General features: G+C 45.3%; 2 protein-coding genes across 6 annotated transcripts in view; one reads left to right on the top strand and one right to left on the bottom strand.

Annotated features, from left to right (window-relative positions):
* The window catches only part of LOC119962841 (bone morphogenetic protein 2-like), a 252281-nt gene that overhangs the window by 175877 nt on the left and 51133 nt on the right, over nt 1-25271 (bottom strand). Inside the window, exon 1 of one of the 2 annotated variants that reach the window (XM_038791000.1) lies at nt 22010-22078. The exons of the other annotated variant lie outside the window; for it this stretch is intronic. The gene's annotated coding sequence lies outside the window, so the exon portion shown is untranslated. Of the gene's footprint in view, nt 1-22009; nt 22079-25271 lie in introns of those variants that run through there. 2 annotated transcript variants of the gene reach the window in all.
* Nucleotides 21601-25271, top strand: part of kif2a (kinesin family member 2A) — a 188059-nt gene continuing 184388 nt past the window's right edge. For all 4 annotated transcript variants that reach the window (XM_038790994.1, XM_038790996.1, XM_038790995.1 and 1 more), the window contains exon 1: nt 21601-21829. In XM_038790994.1, the coding sequence (XP_038646922.1) occupies nt 21769-21829 (61 nt within the window). In that variant the 5' untranslated portion in view covers nt 21601-21768. The remainder of the gene's footprint in view (nt 21830-25271) is intronic.

Raw genomic sequence — 25271 nt, forward strand, 5'->3', positions numbered from 1 at the left:
TCTGCAATTTCATTTCTTGCTTCCCATAGAATCCTTGGATATATCCCGTCAGGCCCGGGGGACTTGTCTATCCTCAAGTTTTTCAAAACGCGCAACACATCTTCCTTCCTGACAAGTATCTCCTCAAGCTTATCAGTCTGCTTCACGCTGTCCTCTCCAACAATATGGCCCCTCTCGTTTGTAAATACTGAAGAAAAATACTTGTTCAAGACCTCTCCTATCTCTTCAGACTCAATACACAATCTCCCGCTACTGTCCTTAATCGGACCTACCCTCGCTCTAGTCATTCTCATATTTCTCACATATGTGTAAAAGGCCTTGGGGTTTTCCTTGATCCTACCCGCCAAAGATTTTTCATGCCCTCTCTTAGCTCTCCTAATCCCTTTCTTCAGTTCCCTCCTGGCTATCTTGTATCCCTCCAGCGCCCTGTCTGAACCTTGTTTCTTCAGCCTTACATAAGTCTCCTTCTTCCTCTTAACAAGACATTCAACCTCTCTTGTCAACCATGGTTCCCTCACTCGACCATCTCTTCCCTGCCTGACAGGGACATACATATCAAAGACACGCAGTACCTGTTCCTTGAACAAGTTCCACATTTCACTTGTGTCCTTCCCTGACAGCCTATGTTCCCAACTTCTGCACTTCAATTCTTGTCTGACAGCATTGTATTTACCCTTCCCCCAATTATAAACCTTGCCCTGTTGCTCGCACCTATCCCTCTCCATTACTAAAGTGAAAGTCACAGAATTGTGGTCACTACCTCCAAAATGCTCCCCCACTAACAAATCTATCACCTGCCCTGGTTCATTACCAAGTACTAAATCCAATATGGCCTCCCCTCTGGTCGGACAATCTACATACTGTGTTAGAAAAGCTTCCTGGACACACTGCACAAACACTACCCCATCCAAACTATTTGATCTAAAGAGTTTCCACTCAATGTTTGGGAAGTTGAAGTCGCCCATGACTACTACCCTGTGACTTCTGCACCTTTCCAAAATCTGTTTCCCAATCTGTTCCTCCACATCTCTGCTGCTATTGGGGGGCCTATAGAAAACTCCCAACAAGGTGACTGCTCCTTTCCTATTTCTAACTTCAACCCATATTACCTCAGTAGGCACATCCCCCTCGAACTGCCTTTCTGCAGCTGTTATACTATCTCTAATTAACAATGCCACCCCCCCACCTCTTTTACCATCCTCCCTAATCTTGTTGAAACATCTATACCCAGGGACCTCCAACAACCATTTCTGCCCCTCTTCTATCCAAGTTTCTGTGATGGCCATCACATCGTAGTCCCAAGTACAAATCCATGCCTTAAGTTCACCCACCTTATCCTGATGCTTCTTGCATTAAAGTATACACACTTCAACCCATCTCCTTGCCTGCAAGTACTCTCCTTTGTCATTGTTACCTTCCCCACTGCATCACTATGTGCTTTGGCGTCCTGACTATCGTCTACCTTAGTTGCTGGACTACAGATCCGGTTCCCATTCCCCTGCCAAATTAGTTTAAACCCTCCCGAAGAGTACTAGAAAACCTCCCCCCCAGGATATTGGTGCCCCTCTGGTTCAGATGCAACCCGTCCTGCTTGTACAGGTCCCACCTTCCCCAGAATGCGCTCCAATTATCCAAATACCTGAAGCCCTCCCTCCTACACCATTCCTGCAGCCACGTGTTCAACTGCACTCTCTCCCTATTCCTAGCCTCGCTATCACGTGGCACCGGCAACAAACCAGAGATGACAACTCTGTCTGTCCTGGCCTTTAACTTCCAGCCTAACTCCCTAAACTTGTTTATTACCTCCACACCCTTTTTCCTACCTACATCGTTGGTACCAATGTGCACCACGACTTCTGGCTGCTCACCCTCCCCCTTCAGGATCCTGAAGACACGATCAGAGACATCCCTGGCTCTGGCACCCGGGAGGCAACATACCTTTCGGGAGTCTCGCTCGCGACCACAGAATCTCCTATCTATTCCCCTAACCATTGAATCTCCTATTGCTATTGCTTTTCTATGCTCCCCCCTTCCCTTCTGAGCCCCAGAGCCAGACTCAGTGCCAGAGACCTGGCCGCTGGGGCCTTCCCCCGGTAGGTCATCCCCCCCAACAGCATCCAAAACGGTATACTTGTTTTGAAGGGGAACGGCCACGAGGGATCCCTGCACTGTCTGCCTGTTAGTTTTCTTTCCCCTGACTGTAACCCAGCTACTCTTGTCCAGTACCTTTGGTGTGGCTACCTCTCTGTAACTCTTCTCTATAACCTCCTCTGCCTCCCGGATGATCCGAAGTTCATCCAGCTCCAGCTCCAGTACCTTAACACGGTCTCTGAGGAGCTGGAGTAGGGTGCACTTCCCGCAGGTATAGTCAGCGGGGACACCACTGGTATCCCTCACCAACCACATCCTACAGGAGGAGCATGCAACTGCCCTAGCCTCCATCCCCTCTTACTTTACAAAATTAGCTGCCCCGTGGACCAACTGGACCTCCGCCCTCCGACTCTACTTCCAGTCAGCTGTACTCTAAACTCCTGGCTCCCTTCACGCTCTTTGATAAATATAGGAAATGAAATGTAAGGAGCACCTTACTCCCTCCTCACCTAACTCCCTCAGTCACCAAACTCTCACTGTAGCACTCAAATGCCACAAGCTCAGCACTCCCTCAGTCACCAAACTCTCACTGTAGCATTCAAATGCCACAAGCTCAGCACTCCAGTGCAAACAAAGTCTGCACTGTAACTAGCTCCTATTTATACTGTGACTCTAGCTTCTGAAAACTGGCCTAATGCAATTAACTAATTAACAAGCTCCAGCTGCAAGTAAGTCCAAGTAGAACCTTGTTTAAAGCTGATTCAAAATTCACCCTCTTATAGACCAAACAGCAACTTAAGTTAATTAACTAAATAAAAGAAATACTAGACTTTAAATAAAAATGAACCCTTATACTCCCTCAGTCACCAAACTCTCACTGTAGCACTCAAATGCCACAAGCTCAGCACTCAGTGCAAAGTCCCAGAGCAGTACAAAGGACTTGCTCACAATATGCGATAGATACAGGGACACTGTTCATTAAAGGGCAAAACTCTGAAAGCTTTGTGGGAGTTTGTCCAGCTTGGCCACATGTAGGGTCATGCCCTATGTAGGGAAAGTTTCTGTCTGGTGTGCTGCAATACCTATAGCCGCATCCTTCTGGTGACAACTCTTATGGAGCCCTGTTAGACTTATGGGCTTCTCATTCAACATCCAGCGTTCAGATCTGGACTGGCCTATTTTATTACAATGGGAACACACCTGTCACCAGGTATTCTTTTTTCATGCAGTCATAGAGTTTTACAGCGAAAAAAAGAGACTCCTTCAGCCCATCATGTCTGTGCTGGCCAACAAGCACCTATCTATTCTCATTCCATTTTCCAGCACTTGGTCCACAGCCTTGTATGCCATGAAGTTTCAAGTGCTCATCTAAATGCTTCTTAAATGTTGTGAGAGTTCCCGCCTTTACCACCTTTTCAGGCAGTGAGTTCCAGATTCTCATCACCCTCTGGATGAAAAAGGTTTTTCACATATCCCCTCTAAATCTCCTGCCCCTTACCTTAAATCTATGCTCCTGGTTATTGACCTCTCTATTAAGGGGGAAAGCTCCTACCTAGCTGTGTCCCTCATAATTTTGTACACCTAAATCAGGGCCTCCTCAGCCTTCTCTGCTCTAAGGAAAACAACCGCAGCCTAGCCAGCCTCTCCTCATAGCTGAAACACTGCAATCCAGCAACATCGTGTGAATTGCCTCTGCACCCTACCTAGTGAAATTACATTCTTCCTATAGTGTGGCGACCAGAACTGTGCGCAGTGCTCCAGCTGTGGCCGAACAGGCATTCTATACAGCTGCATCATAACCTCATTGAACAAAGACATGTACAGCACAGGAACAGGCCCTCTGGCCTGTGCAGATCATGATGCCCTAATTTTAAAAAAAAGCCTGCCCTTACTCGGTCCGTATCCCTCTATTTTCTCCCGATTCATGTATCCATCCAGATGCCCCTTAAATGTTGCTAATATGCCTGCTTCCACCACATCCTCTGGCAGCGTGTTCCAGGCACCCACCACTCTCTGCTTGAAAAATGTTCCCCGCACATCTCCCTTAAACTTTCCCCCTCACCTTGAACCTGTGCCCCCTTGTAATAGACATTTACACCCTTGGAAAAAGCCTCTGACTATCCACCCTGTCTATGCCTTTCATAATTTTGTAGACTTCTATCAGGTCTCCCCTCGGCCTCTGTCTTTCCAGTGAAATCAATCCTAGTTTATTCAACCTCTCTTCATAGTCCACACTCTCAAGACCAGGCAACATCTTTGTGAACCTTCTTTACACTCTTTCCAAAGCTTCCACGTCCTTCTGATAATGTGGTGACCAGAACTGCACGCAATACTCCAAATGCGACCGAAACAAGGTTTTATTAGCTGCAACATGGCTCTTATATTCACTGCTTCGGCTAATAAAGGCAAGTATGTCTTCTTAACCATCTTATCTACCTGTCCTGCTGCCTTCAAAATCTATGAACATGCACCTCAAGACCCTTCTGGTATTCTGTATTTCCAACGTCCTGCTGTTCATTGTGTATTCCCTTGTTAACCTTCCCAAAATGCATTACCTCACAGTTTTCAGGGTTAAATTGCATTTGCCACTGTTCTGCCCAACACATCTATATCGTCCTGTAATCTAAAGCTATTCCCCTTGCTATTTACACCACCTATTTTACACTTCCTATTTTAAACGGTGAAACATTAGCATCCTGAAGCATAGAACAACTGAAAGCTGTAAGTAGGATGATACAGGTGAAACTATCCAGTACGCTGAAATGAAGTGAACTCACCCAGTTGCTGGTTGAGTTTGGACCTCACTTATCAAGCAGAGGAGTTCAACCCTGACTCCAAACCCCTAACCAAATTTGAACTGTTAAGTCTCAGAATGCAGCTAAAGTTTCAGCAGTGAGAAAAAGCTTAGGAAAAGGAAAGAGGAAACAAGAGACGTATTCCATCTCCGAAAATTGGAAACAGAGTTAGCAGCTCAAAGGGAGAACAAGACCAAACAGCAGGAAGCTGCGAGGGAAAATCTCTTTCTAGCCAGTAACAATACCTATTCCCCTACCCCAGAGTCCATTTCCGAGGTTAAGTACACTAGATCCATTATCAAATTTGAAGAGAATGAAGTGTAATTCTTTTTTACCACTTTTGAGAAATGGCCAATGGATAGCTGAACTTTCTTAATTCAAGTGCAGCTTGAAGGTCTACTCCAAGCTAACTCCTGACATTCACTAATTATGGACAGACCAAGTTTGCCATTCTTAGCGTTCATGAGTTAGTCCCAGAGGCATGAAACCAGCAATTCCTGTACACTCATATGAAACTCATGTAGACCTCCATTGAGCTCAAATGGCTGAAGCAATTTGTTTTCAACTGGTGGGTCCGCTCTTTAAAATACAAGGCACTTATCAGGGATTACGTAACTTGATACCCTGTAGGAATTTAAATATGTTTACCCTCCATCCTAAGGATACACTTGGAGAAGCAGAGAATTCTGACAACCATGGTACATTTAGCTATGTAAATATCAGCACAGTCCCAGAGGACTGCTCTCCCCTTTGAGAGTGAGCTGACTGGTGGTGAGTTAATCGGAGGGTCCCCATACCTCAGGTAAGGATTAAGGTTGAGAAGCCGAAGCTTTGAGGAATAAACTCAGGTAGTAGGGTAATTAAACCCATGCTGATGGTGTCAATCCACATCATGCACCCACCATCCAGCCAACTGACCTCAGCCACAGAACTGGAACTCAGGCAAATCCTTTCCAAACCATTCCGATGACCATTAGAAAGGTAAACAGGGTGAGATAGTTAGGAAAGGTCTTCCACTCAGAAAGGAAAGTACAAATGAGGGTAGGAGGAGTTCTCCTCAAGCGCGAATAAGTGGACCGGAAATAAAGGTTCTGAATTGGGGGAGGCCGATTTTAATAAGATAAGCCAGGATAAGACAGGATCTGGCCAAAGCGGACTGGGAGCAGCTACTTATAGGAAGATCCATATTAGAATAATGGGAGTCATTCAAAAAGGAAATAGAGTACAAAGTCAACATGTTCCCGCAAAGGTAAATGGTGGGACCAGCAAGTCCAGAGAAACCTGGATGTCAAGGGATATATAGGATTGGATAAGGAAAAGGGTAAGCTCATGGCAAGTACAGGGGACTCAAAACAATTGAAGTCCCAGGGGAGTGAAGAAAGTGCAGGGAGGTACTTAAAAAGTAAATTAGGGGAATGAAGAGGGGACATGAAAAAACACTGGTAGGCAAAATAAAGGGAAATCCCAAAGTGTTTTATAAGTATATTAAGGGCAAAAGGGTAACCAAAGAGTAGGGCCCTTTATGGACGTAAATGAGGTTTGAAATGTGTTTTTGCATCTGTGTTCACTATGGAGAAGGACATGGAGGTACTAGAGGGGGGCTGTGATATTATTGAATAAATTAGCAATGGGAAGGAGCATTAGTAGTTTTAGAGGGCTTAAAAGTGGATAAATCCCCAGGCCAACTTCAATGTGGGTGGCACGGTAGCATAGTGGGTAGCACTGTTGCTTCCCAGCGACGGGGTCCTAGGTTCGATTCCCGGGTCACTGTGCGGAGTTTGCACGTTCTCACCGCGTCTGTGTGGGTTTCCTTCGGGTGCTCCAGTTTCCTCCCACAAGTCTCGAATGAGGTGCTGTTAGGTAATTTGGACATTCTGAATTCTCCCTCTGTGAACCCGAACAGGCGGCTAAGTGCTTTTCACGGTAACTTCATTGCAGTCTTAATGTGCCTACTTGTGACAATAAAGATTATTAGTATTATTATTGTATTCTAGAGCTACCTGAAGACCTGCAAATGGGGACAATTATAGGAAGCTGTAAACTGTGATTCATTAAATTTGGGGACAGATCAATTTTGTTGGTCGGGCAGGTTTCTAGCATGAATTTTTTCAATTAGCACAAAAAATTGCAGAAACACAAGTTACATTGGACATAAATTGTGCTTAAAATTCGGTACGACTAAGTAGGCCCCATTTCTTCTACTGAAACTAAAAGTTTGATACACAAAGCACTGTATATTAGGAAATAATGAAAATAATTGAATTCAAGTAAGTGTGAGACTAAAGATACAAAAATCCTAAGCAGCTCTAAATGAAATTTTGTTAGCCCAAGAAAATCTTATAAGTGTTTTTTAATGAAACAAGTTCACGAATATAACTAGAAAATCAAGGTAATTAGCACTCTGATAAAAGAATCTGGGCTGGGCACTGTCTGTTTGGTGTTCTTTCCCTCCAGGAAATTTTTGGGTGGGACTTCCCAGTAGACTGACAACCGCTAGCAAAAACATATAACTAAGTGATGGTAATGCACTCTTTCTGTTCAGATGAAATTACCAACTTGGTGTTGGCGCTTATGGCATATGCCATTTTAACAGTTTAATAATATGCTCTTTATTCTCTGTACATGTAAACTGTTCATTTTCATGCAACTTCAGAGATTTTACTATTTTAATGCTGGTGTTATGTAACAATATTAGCAATGAATATAGGAACAGGCTTCATTCCCGTGAACCTTTTTTAAATTTGTAAATGTGTCAGCATTTATTGCCCATCCATAATTGCCCTTGAGGGGGCAGTTAAGAGACAACCACATTGCTATGGGTCTGTAGGCCCGAGCAGGAAAGGATGGTAGCTTTCCTTCCCTAAAGGACATTAGTGAACCAGATGGGTTTTTCCGACAATCAACAATGGTTTCATGGTCTTTTAGACTATTAATTCCAGATATTTTATTGAGTTAATTCCCTCACCTCAATGGTGGGATTCGAACCCGGGTCCCGAGATCATTATCCTGGGTGTCTGGATTATTAGTTTAGCGACAATACCATTATGCCACCATGAGATCAGAAGACATAGGAGCAGAATTACTCGGCCCATCGAGTCTGCTCCGACATTCAATCATGGCTGGTATTTTCTCATCCCCATTCTCCTGCCTTCTCCCCGTAACCACTGATCCCCTTATTAATCAGAACCTATCTATCTCTGTCTTAAAGACACTCCGTGATTTGGCCTTCTGCGGCAAAGAGTTCCACAGATTTGCCACCCTCTGGCTGAAGAAATTCCTCCTCATCTCTGTTTTAAAAGATCGTCCCTTTAGTCTGAGATGGTGTCCTCTGGTTCTAGTTTTTCCTACAAGTGGAAACATCCTCTCCACTTCCACTCTATCCAGGCCTCATAGTATCCTGTAAGTTTCAATAAGATCCCCCCTCATCCTTCTAAATCCCAACATGTACAGACCGTCCTCAACCGTTCCTCATACGACAAGTTCTTCATTCCAGGGATCATTCTTGTGAACCTCCTCTGGACCCTTTCCAAGGCCAGCACATTCTTCCTTAGATACGGGGCCCAAAACAGCTCACAATACTCCAAATGGGGTCTGACCAGAGCCTCATACAACCTCAGAAATACATCCCTGGTCTTGTATTCTAGCCCTCTTGACATGAATGTTAACATTGCATTTGCCTTCTTAACTGCCGGCTGAACCTGCACATTAACCTTAAGAGAATTGTGCACAAGGACTCCCAAGTCCCTTTGTGCTTCTGATTTCCTCAGCATTTCCCCATTTTGAAAATAGTCTATGCCTAAATTCCTCCTTCCAAAGTACATAACCTCACACTTTTCCACATTGTATTTCATTTGCCACTTCACTGCCCACTCTCCTAGCTTGTCCAAATCCTTCCGCAGCTCCCTTGCTTCCTCAATACTACCTGTCCCTCTCCAGATCTTTGTATCATCTGAAAACTTAGCAACAGTGCCTTCAGTTCCTTCTTCCAGATCATTAATGTATATTGTGAAAAGTTGTGGTCCCAGCACAGACCTCTAAGGCACACCACTAGTCACCGGCTGCCATCCGGAAAAAGACCCCTTTATCCCCACTCTCTGCCTTCTGCCAGTCAGCCACTCCTCTATCCATGCCGAGGACCTTACCCTTAACACCATGGGCTTTTAACTTATTTAACAGTCTCCTATGTGGCACCTTGTGAAAGGCCTTCTGTAAATCTAAATAAATCACGTCCACTGGTTCTCCTTTGTCTAACTTCCTTGTTACCTCCTCAAAGAACTCTAACAGATTTGTCAGAAACAACCTCCCTTTGACAAAGCTGTGCTGACTCAGTCCTACTTTACCATGCACTTCCAAGTACTTCGCGATCTCATCTTTAATAACAGACTCTAAAATCTTACCAATGACCGAAGTCACGGTAACCGGCCGATAATTTCCCGTCTTCTGCTCCCTCCGTTCTTAAACAGTGGTGTTACATTAGCCACTTTCCAGTCCTCTTGGGCCCTTCCTGCCTCCAGTGATTCCTGAAAGATCATCACCAATACCTCCTAAATCTCCTCAGCTATCTCTTTTAGGACCCTGGGGTGTAGTCCATCCGGTCTAGGTGACTTATCCACCTTCAGACATTTCAGTTTCCCCAGAACTTTCTCCTTAGTAATGGTCACTGCACTCACCTCTGCCCCCTGGTTCTCCCGGAGCTCTGGCATCCCACTGGTGTCTTCCACGATGAAGACTGATGCAAAGTAACTATTCAATTCATCTGCCATTTCTTTGTTTCCTATTATTACTTCTCCAGCCACATTTCCAGTGGTCCAATGTCTTTTTTGCCTCTCTCTTACCTTTTATATATTGAAAAAAACTCTTCCTATCTTCCTTCATATTACTAGCTAGCTTGCATTCATACTTCATCTACTCCCCCCTTATTGCTTTTTTAGTTGTCCTCTGCTTGCTTTTAAAGACTTCCCAATCCTCTGGCTTTCCACTAATCCTTGCCACATTGTATGCTTTTTCTTTAGCTTTTATGCTGTCCTTGACATCCCTCGTCAGCCATGGATGCCTTATCCTCCCCTCAGTATGTTTCCTCCTCCTTGGGATGAATTTCTGTTGTGCCCCCCTAATAACCCCCAAAAACCCCTGCCATTGCTGTTCCAATGTCTTCCCTGCTCAGCTCCTTTTCCAATCAACTCTGGCGAGCTCCTCCCCCATGTCTTTGTAGTAACCCTTATTTAATTGCAATACCATTACATCTGATTGCAGCTTCTCCCTCTCAAACTGCAGGGTCAATTCTATCATATTTTGGTCACTGAGGGTTCCTTCACCTTAAGTTCCCTAATCAAGTCAGCCTCATTACACATCACCAAATCCAGAATTGCCTGTTCCCTAGTAAGCTCTGTCACAAACTGCTCCAAAAAACCATCTCTTAGACATTTCACAAATTCCTTTTCTTGGGATCCACTACCAACCTGATTTTCCCAGTCCACCTGCATATTGAAGTCCCCCATGATTATTGTAATATTACCTTTTTTACATGCCTTTTCTATCTCCTGATATGTTCTGCCCCACATCTTGACTACTGCTAGGGGGCCTGTACATAACTCCCATCAGGGTCTTTTTACCTTTGCGATTCCTCAACTCTACCCGCAGAGATTCTGTGCCTTCTGATCATATATCGCTCCTTGCTATCAATTTAACTTCATTCAATACTAACAATGCAACCCCGCCCCCTTTGCCCATCTGCCTGTCCTTTCAATAGGACATATATCCTTGGATATTTAATTCCAGCCCTGATCCCCTTGCAGCTACGTCTCTGTGATGCCCACAACATCGTACCGGCCAATTTCAATGTGCGCAACAAGTTCATTTACCTTGTTCCGTATACTGCGTGCATTTCGGTACAACACCCTCAATCCTGCATTGACCACCTCCCTTTTCACACTCTCTTCTGTCACTGAAGACTGAAGGGTGACCATGAGCTGGAGGATGCTCTATCCTTGTTCCAACCATAACCCCGTGGGCAACATGTCGCGGGAGCGGAGAGTGGTGCAGGTGGTGCAACACGTGACACCCCTCTCCGTAAAAGGCATCACTCCAAGGACAGAGGGAGACGGCCATCATTACCCCTCACCCTGGTGAGGAGTGGATGACGCCCCCCTCCATCCCCATTGGCATTATGCCCAGCCCCCAGAAAAAGAAAACCGAAAGAAAAGGACCCACCAGTACCCCTGAGCTGTCACAGTCCCCCGAGCAGGACATTTCGGGCTGGGTGTGGATGGGACCCCAGAGCGTTCGATCTGCCCCATGCAATTTTGCACTCCGGATTTGTTTATTTTCTCAACGCCGGCGGGCAGCTCCATGATCTTCGGGTCATGGGTTTGTGGTGGCAGAGAAGGCCCCCCCATCGCAACCAACTACATCGGCGCCTCTGCCACGATCCCGGAGGTGTTTCCGGACCTTTCCAGTGTCCCGGTGTCAGGGGCAGAGCAAGGGTGTACGTGGCCACCTGCTTCTGGCCCAGTGTCCCGGGAGGAGCGCAAGAGGAACCTGTCTGGCGACGATCCTGGGAGTGGGATTGAGGCAGGCCCAGGGATAGACGGTGGGTTTATCTGTAACCAAGTGAGTGGTTTGAATGAATGATTACCTCACCTTTTATGACTCTTTAATTACAGCTTTAGTAGACACACTGGCTGTATGTATTTTAAACCAGGGTTTTTAATAGTATTACTGCCACAGATTATAAATTCTGCAAGAAAGAAAGAGAAAACGGTAGAGGGCTAGGAGTGGTCTTAACGATTAAAGAGAACATCTCTTTGATAATAAGAGCACAGTTGCTTCACAGCTCCAGGGTCCGAGGTTCGATTCCCGGCTTGGGTCACTGTCTGTGCGGAGTCTGCAAGTTCTCCCCATGTCTGCGTGGGTTTCCTCTGAGTGTTCCGGTTTCTTCCCACAGTCCAAAGATGTGTGGGTTAGGTGGATTGGCAGGCTAAATTGACCTTAGTTTCCAAAAAATGTTAGGTTGGGTTCTAGGGATAGGTTGGAAGTGTGGGTTTAAGTGGGGTGCTCTTTCCTAGGGCCGATGCAGACTCGATGGGCCGAATGGCCTCCTTCTGCTCTATACATTCTATTAAAAAGAACTAAATATTCCAGGATGCTTAACTTTTTGGAGAGATAGGCAAAAGGGAAAATGAGGAATAGCTTTGATGCTAAAGGATAGGATAAAGGCAGTAGAGGGAAACATCTCAGCTCAGAAAATCAAACAGTTTCGGTTTTGGTGAAGGCAAGAAACAGCATGGCGCAGGAATCATTGGTGCGAGTTGTTTATAGGCCTCCTCACAGTAGCTGTAGTGTAAGTATAAATCAGGGAATTAGCAGCACAGATAATAATAGCTATACAGTAATCATGGGAGCTTTATAATCTTCATGTAAGCTGGGAAAAACAAATTTACAGTAATAGGGTGGTATTCAATGGAGGTGAGAGGGGTTCTTTCCTGATGGTTGGAGAGCAGGCAAGAGCCTTGAATTGCCTTTTTTTGGGAAGGTCCACCTAATTAAATATCCATCAGGAAAATCGCACTTCCTGGGAGCTGTCAGCCAATCAGAAACTGCTAGTTGTCCATTGCAAGCAGCTTCACCAAGCGAGCAGTAATTGCCGCCTGCTACGCACCCACCAGATGCCCAGGATTGTCATGGGGCCTTGGCTAAAGGTGATTGGGGGTGGGGTGGGCATTGTCACATAGGGTTGGAAAGGGAGTCATCAGCAAAGCAGGAAGTGGCTCATAGTAGACACCCCTCTTCCCAATGTTGGATCCCCCAATCAGATTCTGGGTACCTGACAACAAGGGACCCAAACCCCAGGAGCCCATAAGCAAAGCTGGTAAGGTTTGTTTATCAGGCTCCCTGTCTGCTGAATGTCCTGCCCATTTAACAGCCTCAATTGGTAGTGGGGTTGGAAGGCACAAACTTTCCTTCCACAGACTTAATCAGGACAGAGGCAGAAAGGTGGAGGGCCCCCAAACACACCTGATTAAATGCCTCCATATCTCCAAACTGTCCTCAGTTGGGAGCATTAAATTTCACACATTGTGTGGAGGACAAGTTCTTGGAATGTATAGTGTTTTCTAAATCACCATGTTGAAGATCCAATGAGAGAGCATCCTATTTTGTACAACAAAAAAGGGTCAATTAACATTTTTTTAGTAAAGAGCTTCTAGGGAAGAGTGACCATAATATTTATATTGTTTGATAATGAATTTGAAAGGAATTTAGTTACATCCAAAACTTCAATCTAAACAAGAAAACTACATAGATATGAGGGGTAAGTTGGCTAAAGGGAACCTACATGAAAGATATAATGGTGCACAAGGAAAGGCTATCATTTGAATAACTAATACTTAATTGCAACAAATATACATTTGTTTATGTAACAAAAAAAACACTTAAAAAGTGGTAAAAGGTGCAAACTAGCAAGAGACGTGAAAACAGAATGTAAACATTTGCAAAGGTAGGTAAATTAGGTAAACAAGGAGAGTTTGGTGAAAGGAAACAAGTGCCCATTAGAGGCAGAAACAGGTGAAATCATAATGGAGAATATGGAAATGACATAGACATTAAACACATATTTGGATCTGCCTTCATGGTAGAAGACACAGAAACATTCCGGAAATAATGAGGAACTAATGAGAATCAGGAACTTAAACCAGAATAAGTAAAGAAATAGCACTGGAGAAATGAATGGGACTAAGTGGCAACAAATCTCCTGGACCTGACGAACTGCATCCCTAGGATTTGAAACAAGTTGTTGCAGAAATAGTGTATTCATTATAAGAGAACTAAATATTCCAGGATGCTCAAATTTTAGAAGAGATGGACCAAAGGGTGAATGAGGAGTAGCTCTGATGCTAAAGGATAGGATTTCCAGAATTTCTTCGATTCCAGAACAGTTTGCAAGGCCTGAATTTTGCGCTCATTGGACACGTGTAATTGGCAAGTCCAGAAGCGGGTACAATACGTGTTCCCAGCCGCGATCAGACCCAACCGTGATTTTGAGCTGGCTGGCCAATTAAGCTGAGAAAGGCTTAGCGCTGTGCTGAGGTTTGGGTGGGCGCTGAGAGAAGTGAAGGTGCAGTTGGGCACTCCCTGAAGCTTCTGTGAATCTGCCTCAGGGAACTGCAGTATCTGTGAATCTGCCTCAGGGAACTGCAGTATCTGTGAATCTGCCTCAGGAAACTGCAATATCTGTGAATCTGCCTCAGGGAACTGCAGTACCGTGAAAATGAAATGAGTCAATAAAATGCTACAAACGGTGTCCACACTGCAAATTCAAGCACCGGATAACACCTCATCCCTGAAATGTCTTTTATCTTCTTTAACCACGGACATTTTATCCCACCTTGGATGGCATTTGTTGCGAAAACATGAAGGCCGCCCAGCTGATGGGCCCATCCGCCAACTGTAAAAGTGGAGGGCAGCACGGTGGCCTAGTGGTTAGCACAACCGCCTCACGGCGCTGAGGTCCCAGGTTCGATTCTGGGTCACTGTCCGTGTGGAGTTTGCACATTCTCCCCGTGTCTGCGTGGGTTTCGCCCCCACAACCCAAAAATGTGCAGAGTAGGTGGATTGGCCATGCTAAATTGCCCCTTAATTGGAAAAAAAATTGGGTAATCTAAATTTATAAAAAAAAACTGTAAAAGTGGTCGGTCTATGCAAAATCACTGACAAATAGCTCCTTAATGGGCTTGACCACAATGTTGCGCACGAACATATATCCCACTGTTGCCAGAGGTCATGCCAATTTTAGGGGTGGCACAGTGGCTAGCACTGCTGCCTCACAACACCAGAAACACGGGTTTGATTCTGACCTTGGGTGACTGTGTGGAGTTTTCACATTCTCCCCGTATGCCCATGAGTTTCCTCCCACAGTCCAAAGATATACAAATTAGGTGGATTGGCTATGCTAAATTGGTGCTAGGTGGGGTTACAAGGATAGGGAGGGGGAATTGCGCTTGTGTAGGGTGCTCTTTCAGAGGGTTAGTGCAGACTCGGTGGGCCGAATGGCCTCCTTCTGCACTGTAGGGATTCTATGATAAAGCCACTAAGTATAAAGAAGGAAGGCAGAAAGTAGGTGACCATATGTCAGTTAGCCTAACACCAACAGTAGGTAAACTGATAGTATGCATTATTAGGGATGTGGTAACAGGACACTTGGAAAGTCACAACATAATTAAGCTGAAGCGACATGGATTTTGAAAGGGAAATTGTGCTTGACAAATCTGTCATTTAAAAAAATGATGTAAATAGTCGGATGTATGTGGGGGTGCGAATGTAAACGGATGAGCATTAACAATACAGGCAGCAGCCAGTGTGCCAGTTTCCGGTCACTGTTCCTGCCACTAGCAAATCATCTCAAGGTGGGAGAGGCAAGCTCCGGAAACCCACTCAATTTGGGAACGTTAACTTGTAGCTAATGAGCTCATAAAGTGGTTGTTGAAAGTCAGTTTGGGATTTTGCTGAGAGCTTCTATGTTGGATCAAGGTGAATCGAGGCAGGAACACAATAGGGAGCCAGTCGTGATCACACTATCAACTTAGGTAGGCCTCTAATAGGGAGCATGACTGAGGGACACTCAACCATTGGAACAGATGCAATTGAAAGTGTGCAAGTTGTGGGGAAAGTGTTTTATACGTACTTGGGCAGTGCAGGATGTTGTTGCTCTCCTGGCATCCCAGAGGCAGAAGAGGAGGATTAAGGCTTCCAGACATTATATGGAGTCCAGCTGAGTGCAAGGAAGGCAAAGCTGGCAAATGGAAAACGACCCTGAGATTTGAGGTCCAGTGGCAATAAGGAGCACAATCCCAGCCACAGAAGTAGAGCTTGGACATTAGGAGTGCAGGAGAGAGAGACCAAGCAATGGATGCCATACCCACACCATAAGATCTGATACCAAAGATAGAGTTACATGAGCATGTTGGAGGACCAGTGCTGCAGGAGGATGTGCTTTCCAGGCAGATGGTCAATGAGATACTGGCCTTCATTATGGAATGCTTTGCACCTTGAAGCACTGCTTACCATGCCCTGCCAGTCACCGTCAAAAGTCACTGTAGCCTTGAATTTCATCACCTTTGGTTCCTTCCAAGGATCAATAGTGGACTTTGGTGGCATCTCACAAACAGCTGCACACCACTGCAAATTACAAGTCACTGATGCGCCATTTATGAGAATTGAAAATTCCAGACAGATGTGGATACAGAGGCACAAAAGGCAGTGGATTTCACCTCCATTGCTGAATTTCCACAGGTGCAGGGCTTCATTGGTTGCCTTCATGAGGACATCAATGAACTGAGTGGACGCCCAGTGAGATTCATCAACAGGAAAAGCTTCCGCTCCCTCGAAGTACAAATGGTCTGCAACCATAAGAGCTTCCTTTTTTCCTGGCAGTTGCCATGCTTCAGCTGCCAGCTTCACCCTCACGGAATCTGAGGTGCCAGAGCTCTTTGTTCAACTCCAAATTCCCTGAATGAGACAAGGGTTATCCCTTGATGAGATGGTTACTCGCTCCTTTACAAGACCCTGAGATAGTGCCATAGAAGCGCTACAACCAAGGCTATCTGTCACAAGAACCATCATCGAACAGTCTACTGGGTTTTTAGTGATGCAATTTTGATACCTGGACCATCGGGTAGCACTCTGCAGTACATTCCTGCAAGGATCTTGTACATTGTGGTGGTCTGCTGTGCCTTCAAGACATGGTGCTCCAGGGAGGTGTGGACCTTGAAGAAGGTGAGACTCTGGAATGGCACAGCTCATCAGAGGAAGAGAAGGAGCAGAATGTGGAAGAGGAGGAGGAATATACAAAGATATATCCAGGCTCCACATGACTTTGACCAAACCCAGCACAGGCATCAAGGGTCGCATCTGGATAGCATCGATATCAGGGATCGTCTGATCCAGGCACACTTCAGCTAAGTATTTCTAACCCAGGAGGATGACATGTTCTGAAACTACTCTTCTCACGTGAGAACATTCCTTGAATAAGCAGCCTGGATGAGATACACTTTTAAAAAATAAAGTTAAAGTACCCAATGCCTTTTTTTCCAATTAAGGGGCAATTTAGCGTGGCCAATCCATCCACCTTGCATATCTTTTTGTGGGGCTGAGACCCGGAAAGATACGGTGAGAATGTGCAAACTCCACACAGACAGTGACCCGGGATCGAGAACCCGGTCCTCAGCACCATGAGGCAGCAGTGCTAGCCACTGTGCCGCCGTGCCACTCCCCCCCCCCCCCCAGAGATACACTCTTAGTCCCAAAGAATGATGCATGTACATCCCGAGGATTCACTGTCCTTTTCAAGGAAACTTGCTTCACTCTTTTCCTGCCTTCCTGTTATTACAGCATGGTGGTTCACATGACAGATCAGTTGATAATGCTATAGTGGTCCTGCCAACCCACCTGGAATGGCTGGAGTCTCCTGAAATCGACATCAATCTCCCGGTGGCAAGGGCGACACAGTGGCTAGCACTGCTGCCTCACAGCACTGAGGACCTGGGTTCGATCCAGGCTCCGGGTCTCCCCATGTCTGCGTGGGTTTCGCCCCCAAAATCCAAAGATGTCTAGCGTAGGTGGATTGGCCACGCTAAATTGTCCCTTAATTGGGGAAAATAGAATTGGGTACTCTAACTTTATTGTTTTTTAAAACAATCTCCCAGTGGCTATTGAAAGCAATCCAGGAAATTCTAAAATGTTATTTTAAGGAAATAAATTAACATGTTGCAAATTGGTACAATGTGGGTCACGCACATGGAGTGTGCTCATGAATGCCACTGTCTGTTTTTCTTGTAGAGAAGAGTACACTTAATGGAATAGCGATCGTCAATTCTCTGGCTGCTTGTTTGTTCAGTAAGAAGTTCAGAGTGCTGCTAAGCTGCTGCCCATGGCTTTGAGGTGAATGTGGTGTGAGTGGGTGGGGGAATCAGCGTTTCTGCAGGAAGCAGGCACAGAGTGTAAGGCCATAGATGGAGTGCATGCAGGTGACTGGCTCTGTCCAAACTTGGGTTCTATTTGCTGCAATGTTGCAACCAGGAGCAGCAAATATTACAATGCTGAGTCTGCTGATGTAACCATCAGGGGAGAGCAGGCCAGAGGTGCTGCCTGCCAGAATGTGAGGCAGCTCCTTGGCAATGCCTGGTGTGTGTATGTATAGGAGTATGGATGGGGGCAAGCGAAGTGACCAGGGTCTGAGCCAGGGTGGGGTCAGAATTCAGCAAAGGATGATTTAAAGGGCCACCACCTAATCAGGGTTGCAGCGGCGCAGCAGTACCTGAATAAGCCAATTCTAAACAAGAATAGTAACAAAGAGTACTTTTGTTCATTTATGGGCATCAAAGAAATCCCTCTGCCACTGCCTAGGGTTTTGGACTGGATGGGCTCACCTGATTGCGCCAGGCCATGGGATTCTGTGATGTCACTTCCACTGATTATGTCCGGCTGCAGTTGGCAACCCTACTTCTACCTCCACTCAGAGCAACATATGACTCAACATGATGTTGGTCACTCTCTCAATAGAGAAGATCATGCGTTCAAGGCTCTGAGCCACTGTGACACCCATGAGCTGGATGGACTCATTCCATGGCCCCGCACTGCTTCATTGAACTGTGACATGTGTGAACATGTCTCTTGCTGCTGGTCCACTTGAGCTTCCTTTCTTGTGAGTCCCAACGCCCTGCATCTGCACTCAGCAAAGCATAGCTGTACCTGTCCCCCGATGGATACTGCCCACAAATGCCTCTGCCTTGCTCATCTTTTCCTGCACACTAGTACCATGCTCATTAACCTATCTAAACATGCATGAGGATCCACCAATGTGAGCATGCCTGTGCTGATGGAGGGTATGCTTGTAAGATGTGACAGGAAATAGTGGGCATGCAGAATAATTTTTATTAGAATAGAAGTCATTACGATACCCAATTAAAATCGAATCAGGGACAGGAACGCACCAAAATTAATGTCAACAATCACATTGTGATCACTTTGCCCATTGGATCCTTTACTATAATATCACCAATTAACCCTATCTAATTACACAGTATAAGATCTAAAAGAGCCTTATTTTTGTTGGGTCCATCATATATATTTTTTCAGGAAATTGTCTCTGAACTTGTCCTCCAGACTACCTTTGCCAATTTGATTTGTCCAATCTTTATTAAGATTGAAGTCCACCATTATTATTATATTTTCTTTGTTATTAATACTTTGTCTAAATAGAATAGCTGCTCTAAGGAGGGTCTGTAAATTTTTGCCATTGTGCCCCTTATTCCTTATCTCCACCCATACTACAAGACCTTTGGGCCAAGATCCTTTTTCACTACTTCTTATGTCATCCTTTATTATAATCCCTCTTCCTTTTCAATAGGCCTGGTCTTTTGGACTGTATCAGAATACTTCAAACAAAATAGCAACATGGGGCAGAATCGTGTTGAGGAGTCAGGTTTCTCGCCTGCTGGATGTCGAGCTGGTGAGAGACCCACACTGTCTGTTTTTGTGGAAGCCTGCCAGACAACAAGCCAGTTAGGCAGTGCAAGGCTGGCAGTAGACTTTCTTCTGGAATCAAGACCCCAGGAGCAGAAATTTCACCTCCCGAGAGCTGCAGGCCTATCAGAGGACGGCTGCTGTTATACTTAGCAGCATCACTGGGAAGGCTGTGACTTTTGCTGGAAGGACAGGCATCAGAGTCCCAGAATTACAGAACAATCCAGGCCACAGTTAGGAATTTTGGGGGAAGGGAGGGGGCTGGGTGTAGGGGGTTGCAGGAAGAGTGCAGGGGGTTGGCTGGAAAGGCAATGATGTGACTCAAAGCAGGCCTCCCCAGATGGAATTTAATGCAGAGTTATGTGAATTGATTCATTTTGGTAGGATGAACGTGGACAAACAATATAAAGGGTACAATTCTAAAAGAGGCGTAGGAGTAGAGGCATTTGGGGTACATTTGCACAAGCTACTGAAGCTGTCAGTGCAGTTTGAGAAGGTGGTTAATGAAGCATATAGGATTCTGGCCTTTAGAAATAGGTATTTTCGAATGCAAAAGCAAGCAAGTTCTGATAAGCCTATATAAAACCCAGGTTCAGACTCAACTTGAGTCACCAAGTTACATTTGTCCATCTCAGGAATACTATGTCCAATTCTGGGAACCACAGTTTGAGAAGGATGTGAAGGCATTTGAGAAGGTGGAGAAAAGATTCACAAAAATGGTTCCAGAGATGAAAACTTTATCATCGTGCAAAGCTGGGAGAAGTTGTGCTGTACACCTTGGAAGGTCAATGGGAGATTTGAAAGATTTTCAAAATTATGAATAGACTGGACGAAGTAGATAGGGAAAACTGTTCCCATAGGTGGAAAGGTCGAGATCCAGAAGACTCTGATTTAGGGTGATTAACAAAAGAAGGAACAGTGACATGAGGGAAACTGTTTTTCAGTGTGTGGTTCAGATCTGTAATGCTCTGCCTGGGAATGTGGTGCAGGTAGATTCAATCAAAGCCTTCAAAAGGGAATTGCATAATTACCCAAAGGAAGGAAAAAATTGTAACATTATGGGAAGAAAGGATAGGGGAATAGGTGAGTTGTTCTTGCAGGGAGCCAGCATGGACACGAGGGCCAAACTGCCTCATTCTCTGCTGTTACCATTCTATGATTCTATTTCATCTCATCTTATTAGCATATCCTTCTAATCCTTTCTGCCTCTTCATAAGAAATCGAAATAGGTCATTTGGCTCCTCGAGTCTGGTCCATCAATATGATCATGGCTGATGATTGTGACCTTAACTCCACTTTCCTGCCTCCATAACATTGAACCACTTGGGTAGTTCAAAAATCTATCCAACTCAGTTTTGAATATATCCAATGACCCAGCCTCCACTGCTGTCTGGGTAGATTTCCGAAAAACTTAACAATACTCTAAGAAATTCTTCCTCATTTTAAATATGAGATCCCTTATTTTTTAAATATTGCTCCATATTTTTAGATTCCCCACAAGGGGAAACAACATGTCAGCATCTGCCCTGTTAAACCTCCTCAGAATCTTATGTTTCAATGTGGTCACTTCTCATCCTTTTAAACTTCAATGAATAGAGGCCCAACTTTCTCCACTTTTCCTCATAAGGCAAATTCTTCATCCCTGGAATTAGCCCAGTGAACTTCTGAGCTGCTTCCAATGCAAATATATCCCACCTTAACCAATTGTACTTAACAGTCTCAAAAATATCCTGTATAGCAGTAAGACTTTGCCCTACTTTATACTCCATCTCATTTGCAAGGAAGGCCAACATTCAAATTACCTCACTAATTACTTGCTGTGCCTTGCATGCTGACTTTTTGCGATTCACCTTATCATCTAGTTCCCTACTGAACCTGGGGTGCTGATTTGAGGAACTCCTGAAACAATGCCCTAGGGTTGATGGACCTCCAGCAACCATTAACATCTTCCTTTGTGCAATCCTTAAGTCTCCTGACATTGGAGCTTCCCTCTTGACCCTACAGAAAATGTGCTTCATTGCCGAGCAGTCACAGTATGTTTTTTAAAAAGAGCTTGCCCCACCGTTTCTTTAAATGGAAAGGGAACTCAATTCGAGTCGGACTGCTATTTTTATTGTCGGTGAGCATTACATCGGAAGATGGAAGAGAAGGAACCACTTCGCCTTTATACTGATCAGGCGCTGGTTGAGGGGAGGTGACTGGGCATGCGCAGTAGTGCTGGCGTTGCTCTTGTCTCTGACTGCCCGGTAACTGTGGAGAGCGAATAACGAGGAAGTGTCGGTAAACTTGAAGGGGGGGTGAAGAAAGAAAATCTACGATTAAATATATTTCTACCAACCGTGCGACGAATGGTAGCGGATAAACTATGGCTGTCAATTTTGGTAAAGTCCAAATCGGGATTTATGTCGAAATCAAACGGAGCGATGGTTAGTATTTTTTTGACCGCCTCTTTTCAGGATCATTGTTTCGGAAACGGTTCAAAAAACATTAGCAACAGCCGCCTCTGCGGTAGAGGAAGGGGGGTGAGGGGGAAGGTATCTGAAAATATTCTGGATGAGGGGAGGGGACGGGCGGGGCAGGAGAAACTTTGGTTGATACATGTTTACCAAAGGTATAGTTGTGTGGTTGTCTCGGAGACGGTGTCGGCGATGTTGCCTGGTTTGGCGGCCGCTGTTTGCTGCTCCCACCATCACGCCCTGGCAGAGTGCGCGCGCTGGCCGGGGAGAAGCCGTTGGGCGCGAGCCCCCGCGCGCGTGAGCTGGATGGAGAGACCGGGGAGGGGTGGGATTGGGGGGAAGCTCGCTCTTTGCGAACGCCGGATTACATTAATTAATGGGAGAAATGCGGCCACTTGAAAAAAACTTGTCGTTGAAGACGGCCTTGGCCGGCGGTTTTCTGCGAATGAGATGTTTGTGAGGCGGAGGGATGGGTGTTGGATGTTCATGCGCGTCACCGCGGCGCTGCTGCAGATTGCGCGTGCGCATCGAGCCTCGTTGCATTATTTGGCAGGATAAGGGCCTGGTGCTGATTCTCAATTGGGGCGTGAGGCTGCTGGAAAGGAATATTTGGCTTCTGTAGAAGCGTTTCTGTTAGGATGACCCATTTGTCACTCTTTAAATTTGCAACCCTAAATCTATCCTTTATCTGGGTAGCCGAATTGTCCAATTTTGATAAAGATACTGGGTTCAGAAAAAAGAATTTGCACAGATACAATACCTTTTTCTGCCTCAAGACATTCCAAACCAGCCAGTGAAGTAACTCAGTGTAAGCTTTGACAAAGAGTAATCCAGACTCGAAACGTTAGCTCCCTTCTCTCTCCACAGGTGCTACCAGATATGCTGAGATTATCCAGTATTTTCTGTTAACTACTGTTATGTAGGAAATATGGCAGTCAGTTTGCACACAGCAAGGTCCTATGCACAGCAATAAGATCAGAATGAGATCATCTGGTTCATTGTTGGTTGAAGGTAAATATTGATAATGACATTGAGAGAACCCAGTTCATTACGCCATGTATGTCACATGTTTAAACATCTCACCCAAAGGCATCTGAGAGAAATGCTATGAAGTTTCAGATTAGATTGTGTAAAATGATTGGAGTGGGTCTTGAACCCTCAACTGCAAAAATCTGAGACAAGAATGTGAACATTGAGCCTTGGCTGATACTTGTTATGGTCTGTTTTTGCTAACAAAAGTGATCTCTCTAAGCAAATAACTTTTCTGGGTGGCAGCGTTCTGTCTCATGAACCGTGATTGTGCCATGGAGCCCTACTTGGGAATTCCTCTATTTTCGTAGGGGAAGACACTGGGCTGTAAAGGTGAATGATTTGCTGGCTTCTGTTTTGTCTGTGCACTCTTCTCGACCAACTGAGCTATTTGTTTCTGCTTGCCTCTCCCAGTACCCTTCCAAATAATCAGCCTCCAGAAATCTCAGCTGCCAGCAACTGCCGCCCAGTTGTCAGTGTCCGTTTGCTATCTTCATATCTTGCTTGCAGGTGTCCTTGTAGCAGAAATATGGATGCCCACGAAGTCATGATCCCAGTGGCCAGTTCACCATACAGAAGGCTTTGGGTATGCAGCAATCATAAAATCCCTATAGTGCATAAGGAGGCCGTTTGGGCCATCAAGTCTGCACCAACCCTCTCAAACAGCACCCTACCTAGACCCACTCCCCAACTTCTCCCTGTAACCCCGCCTAACTTGCACATCTTTGGATTGTGGGAGGAAACCAGAGCACTGAGAGAAAACACACGCAGAGACTGGGAGACATGCAAATTTCACCCAGGGCCAAAGTTCAACCTGGATCCCTGGTGCTGTGAGGCAGCGGTGCTGACCACTGTGCTGCTGCTACCTAGCGTGCCATCCATCTGATGAATGTGGCTGGCCAACACACACATTATTGGCTTAGCAATTAATATATGCTGATGGAATTAACAAACTCCAGAGCATCAGAATTGGTTGCCAAGAGATGCCAAGGATATGTTTGAGATAGCGAAGGTGCAAACTGTTCACTATTTTCGTTGTCCTTGTTTCACCACTGTAGAGGAGTGTGTTTAGGATACAACCTTGGTAGATGCCCAGTGTGAAGTTGTTGTACACATTCAGCTTTGGCACAGTAGTGACAGGTGTTGATTTCAGCATCAAGTGACTGATTGCTAGTGACAAGTGGTGATAGTGAATCTAAATATACGAAGCTATCACCAACCCAATTCTCCACAGCGTACATCATCAGTGCTGATAGATGATCACATAGTAACATCTTGGAACATGTTATTTGTCCTCCTGATGCTGATAGTGAAAACAAATTCTCCACAAGTGTGAGAGAGTCTGTCCATTTGCTGCTGAAGGTATTCCTCGTTATGGAATGTAGTGCGGCATTATCAGTGTAGAACAACTCTGATGGGGACTTGGTGCCCCTTTGTCTTAGATCTCAGGCGAGCAAGGCTGAACAGCTTTCCACAGTTCTGGCATATAAGTAGACATCCTCTGTAGTTAACTGGCATATGACAGCAGCAAAGAGAAGAATATGACAAATGAGTGTTGGTGCCAGGACACACCCCTGTTTTAGCCCACTCCAGATCTCAAAGGGTTCCAATGTTGCCCAATCATACCTGATTTTACCCATTGTGTTATCACGGAAAGAGGAGATCACAGTAAGCAGCGTCGGAAGGCAGCTAATTTTTCTCTCGCAGCTTAAATAGACCGCCTAACAAAAGTAGCCTCAGGGAGCAAATAGGACTTGTGGCAGCTTTCTGTCTCGTGAGACAGTAGCTTGCACCACGGTGGTTAACTGACGAGCATCATTTAATGGGTCTCAGGAGCTCTACACTAGCATGTCTCTGCATTTGCTACGGAGGAAGACAGTGGACCGAGAAGGTGAACAATTCACTGGCGTCTGGTCAAAAGCCTGGGTGAGATTGGTTCAATATCCTTTGTTCAGTGAATTGTGCTCCTTCTCGGTTCACTGTCTTCCTCCGTAGCAAATGCAGAGACACGCCGGGATAGAGCTCTTGAGACCCATTAGATGATACTCGCCAGTTAACCACCGTGGTGCAAGCCATTGTCTCAATAGACTGACTGAAAAGATCATGCCAATTGCAGATCTTCCAGTTATGAAACCACACTGAGGATGGGGTAACTGCATTCAACTAGGATCTGTATTCTGACCAGGGTACCCCAGGCAAATAATTTTAATTACCATTTAACTACTTTTGTCTCTGAACTTATCTCTTCGTTTCTCATGCTGCCCTACAGTTGGAACATCAAAGTAATCTAAGGTGGTTTTCACTCTTTTGCCAGTTTTAATTGCTTAATGTTAGGGAAAGCTTTGGGCCTATTCCCAAAGGAAATTTTCATGTAGAGATAGAG

This window comes from Scyliorhinus canicula, chromosome 3, assembly GCF_902713615.1.
Source record: "Scyliorhinus canicula chromosome 3, sScyCan1.1, whole genome shotgun sequence".
Taxonomy (NCBI): Eukaryota; Metazoa; Chordata; class Chondrichthyes; order Carcharhiniformes; family Scyliorhinidae; genus Scyliorhinus; species Scyliorhinus canicula.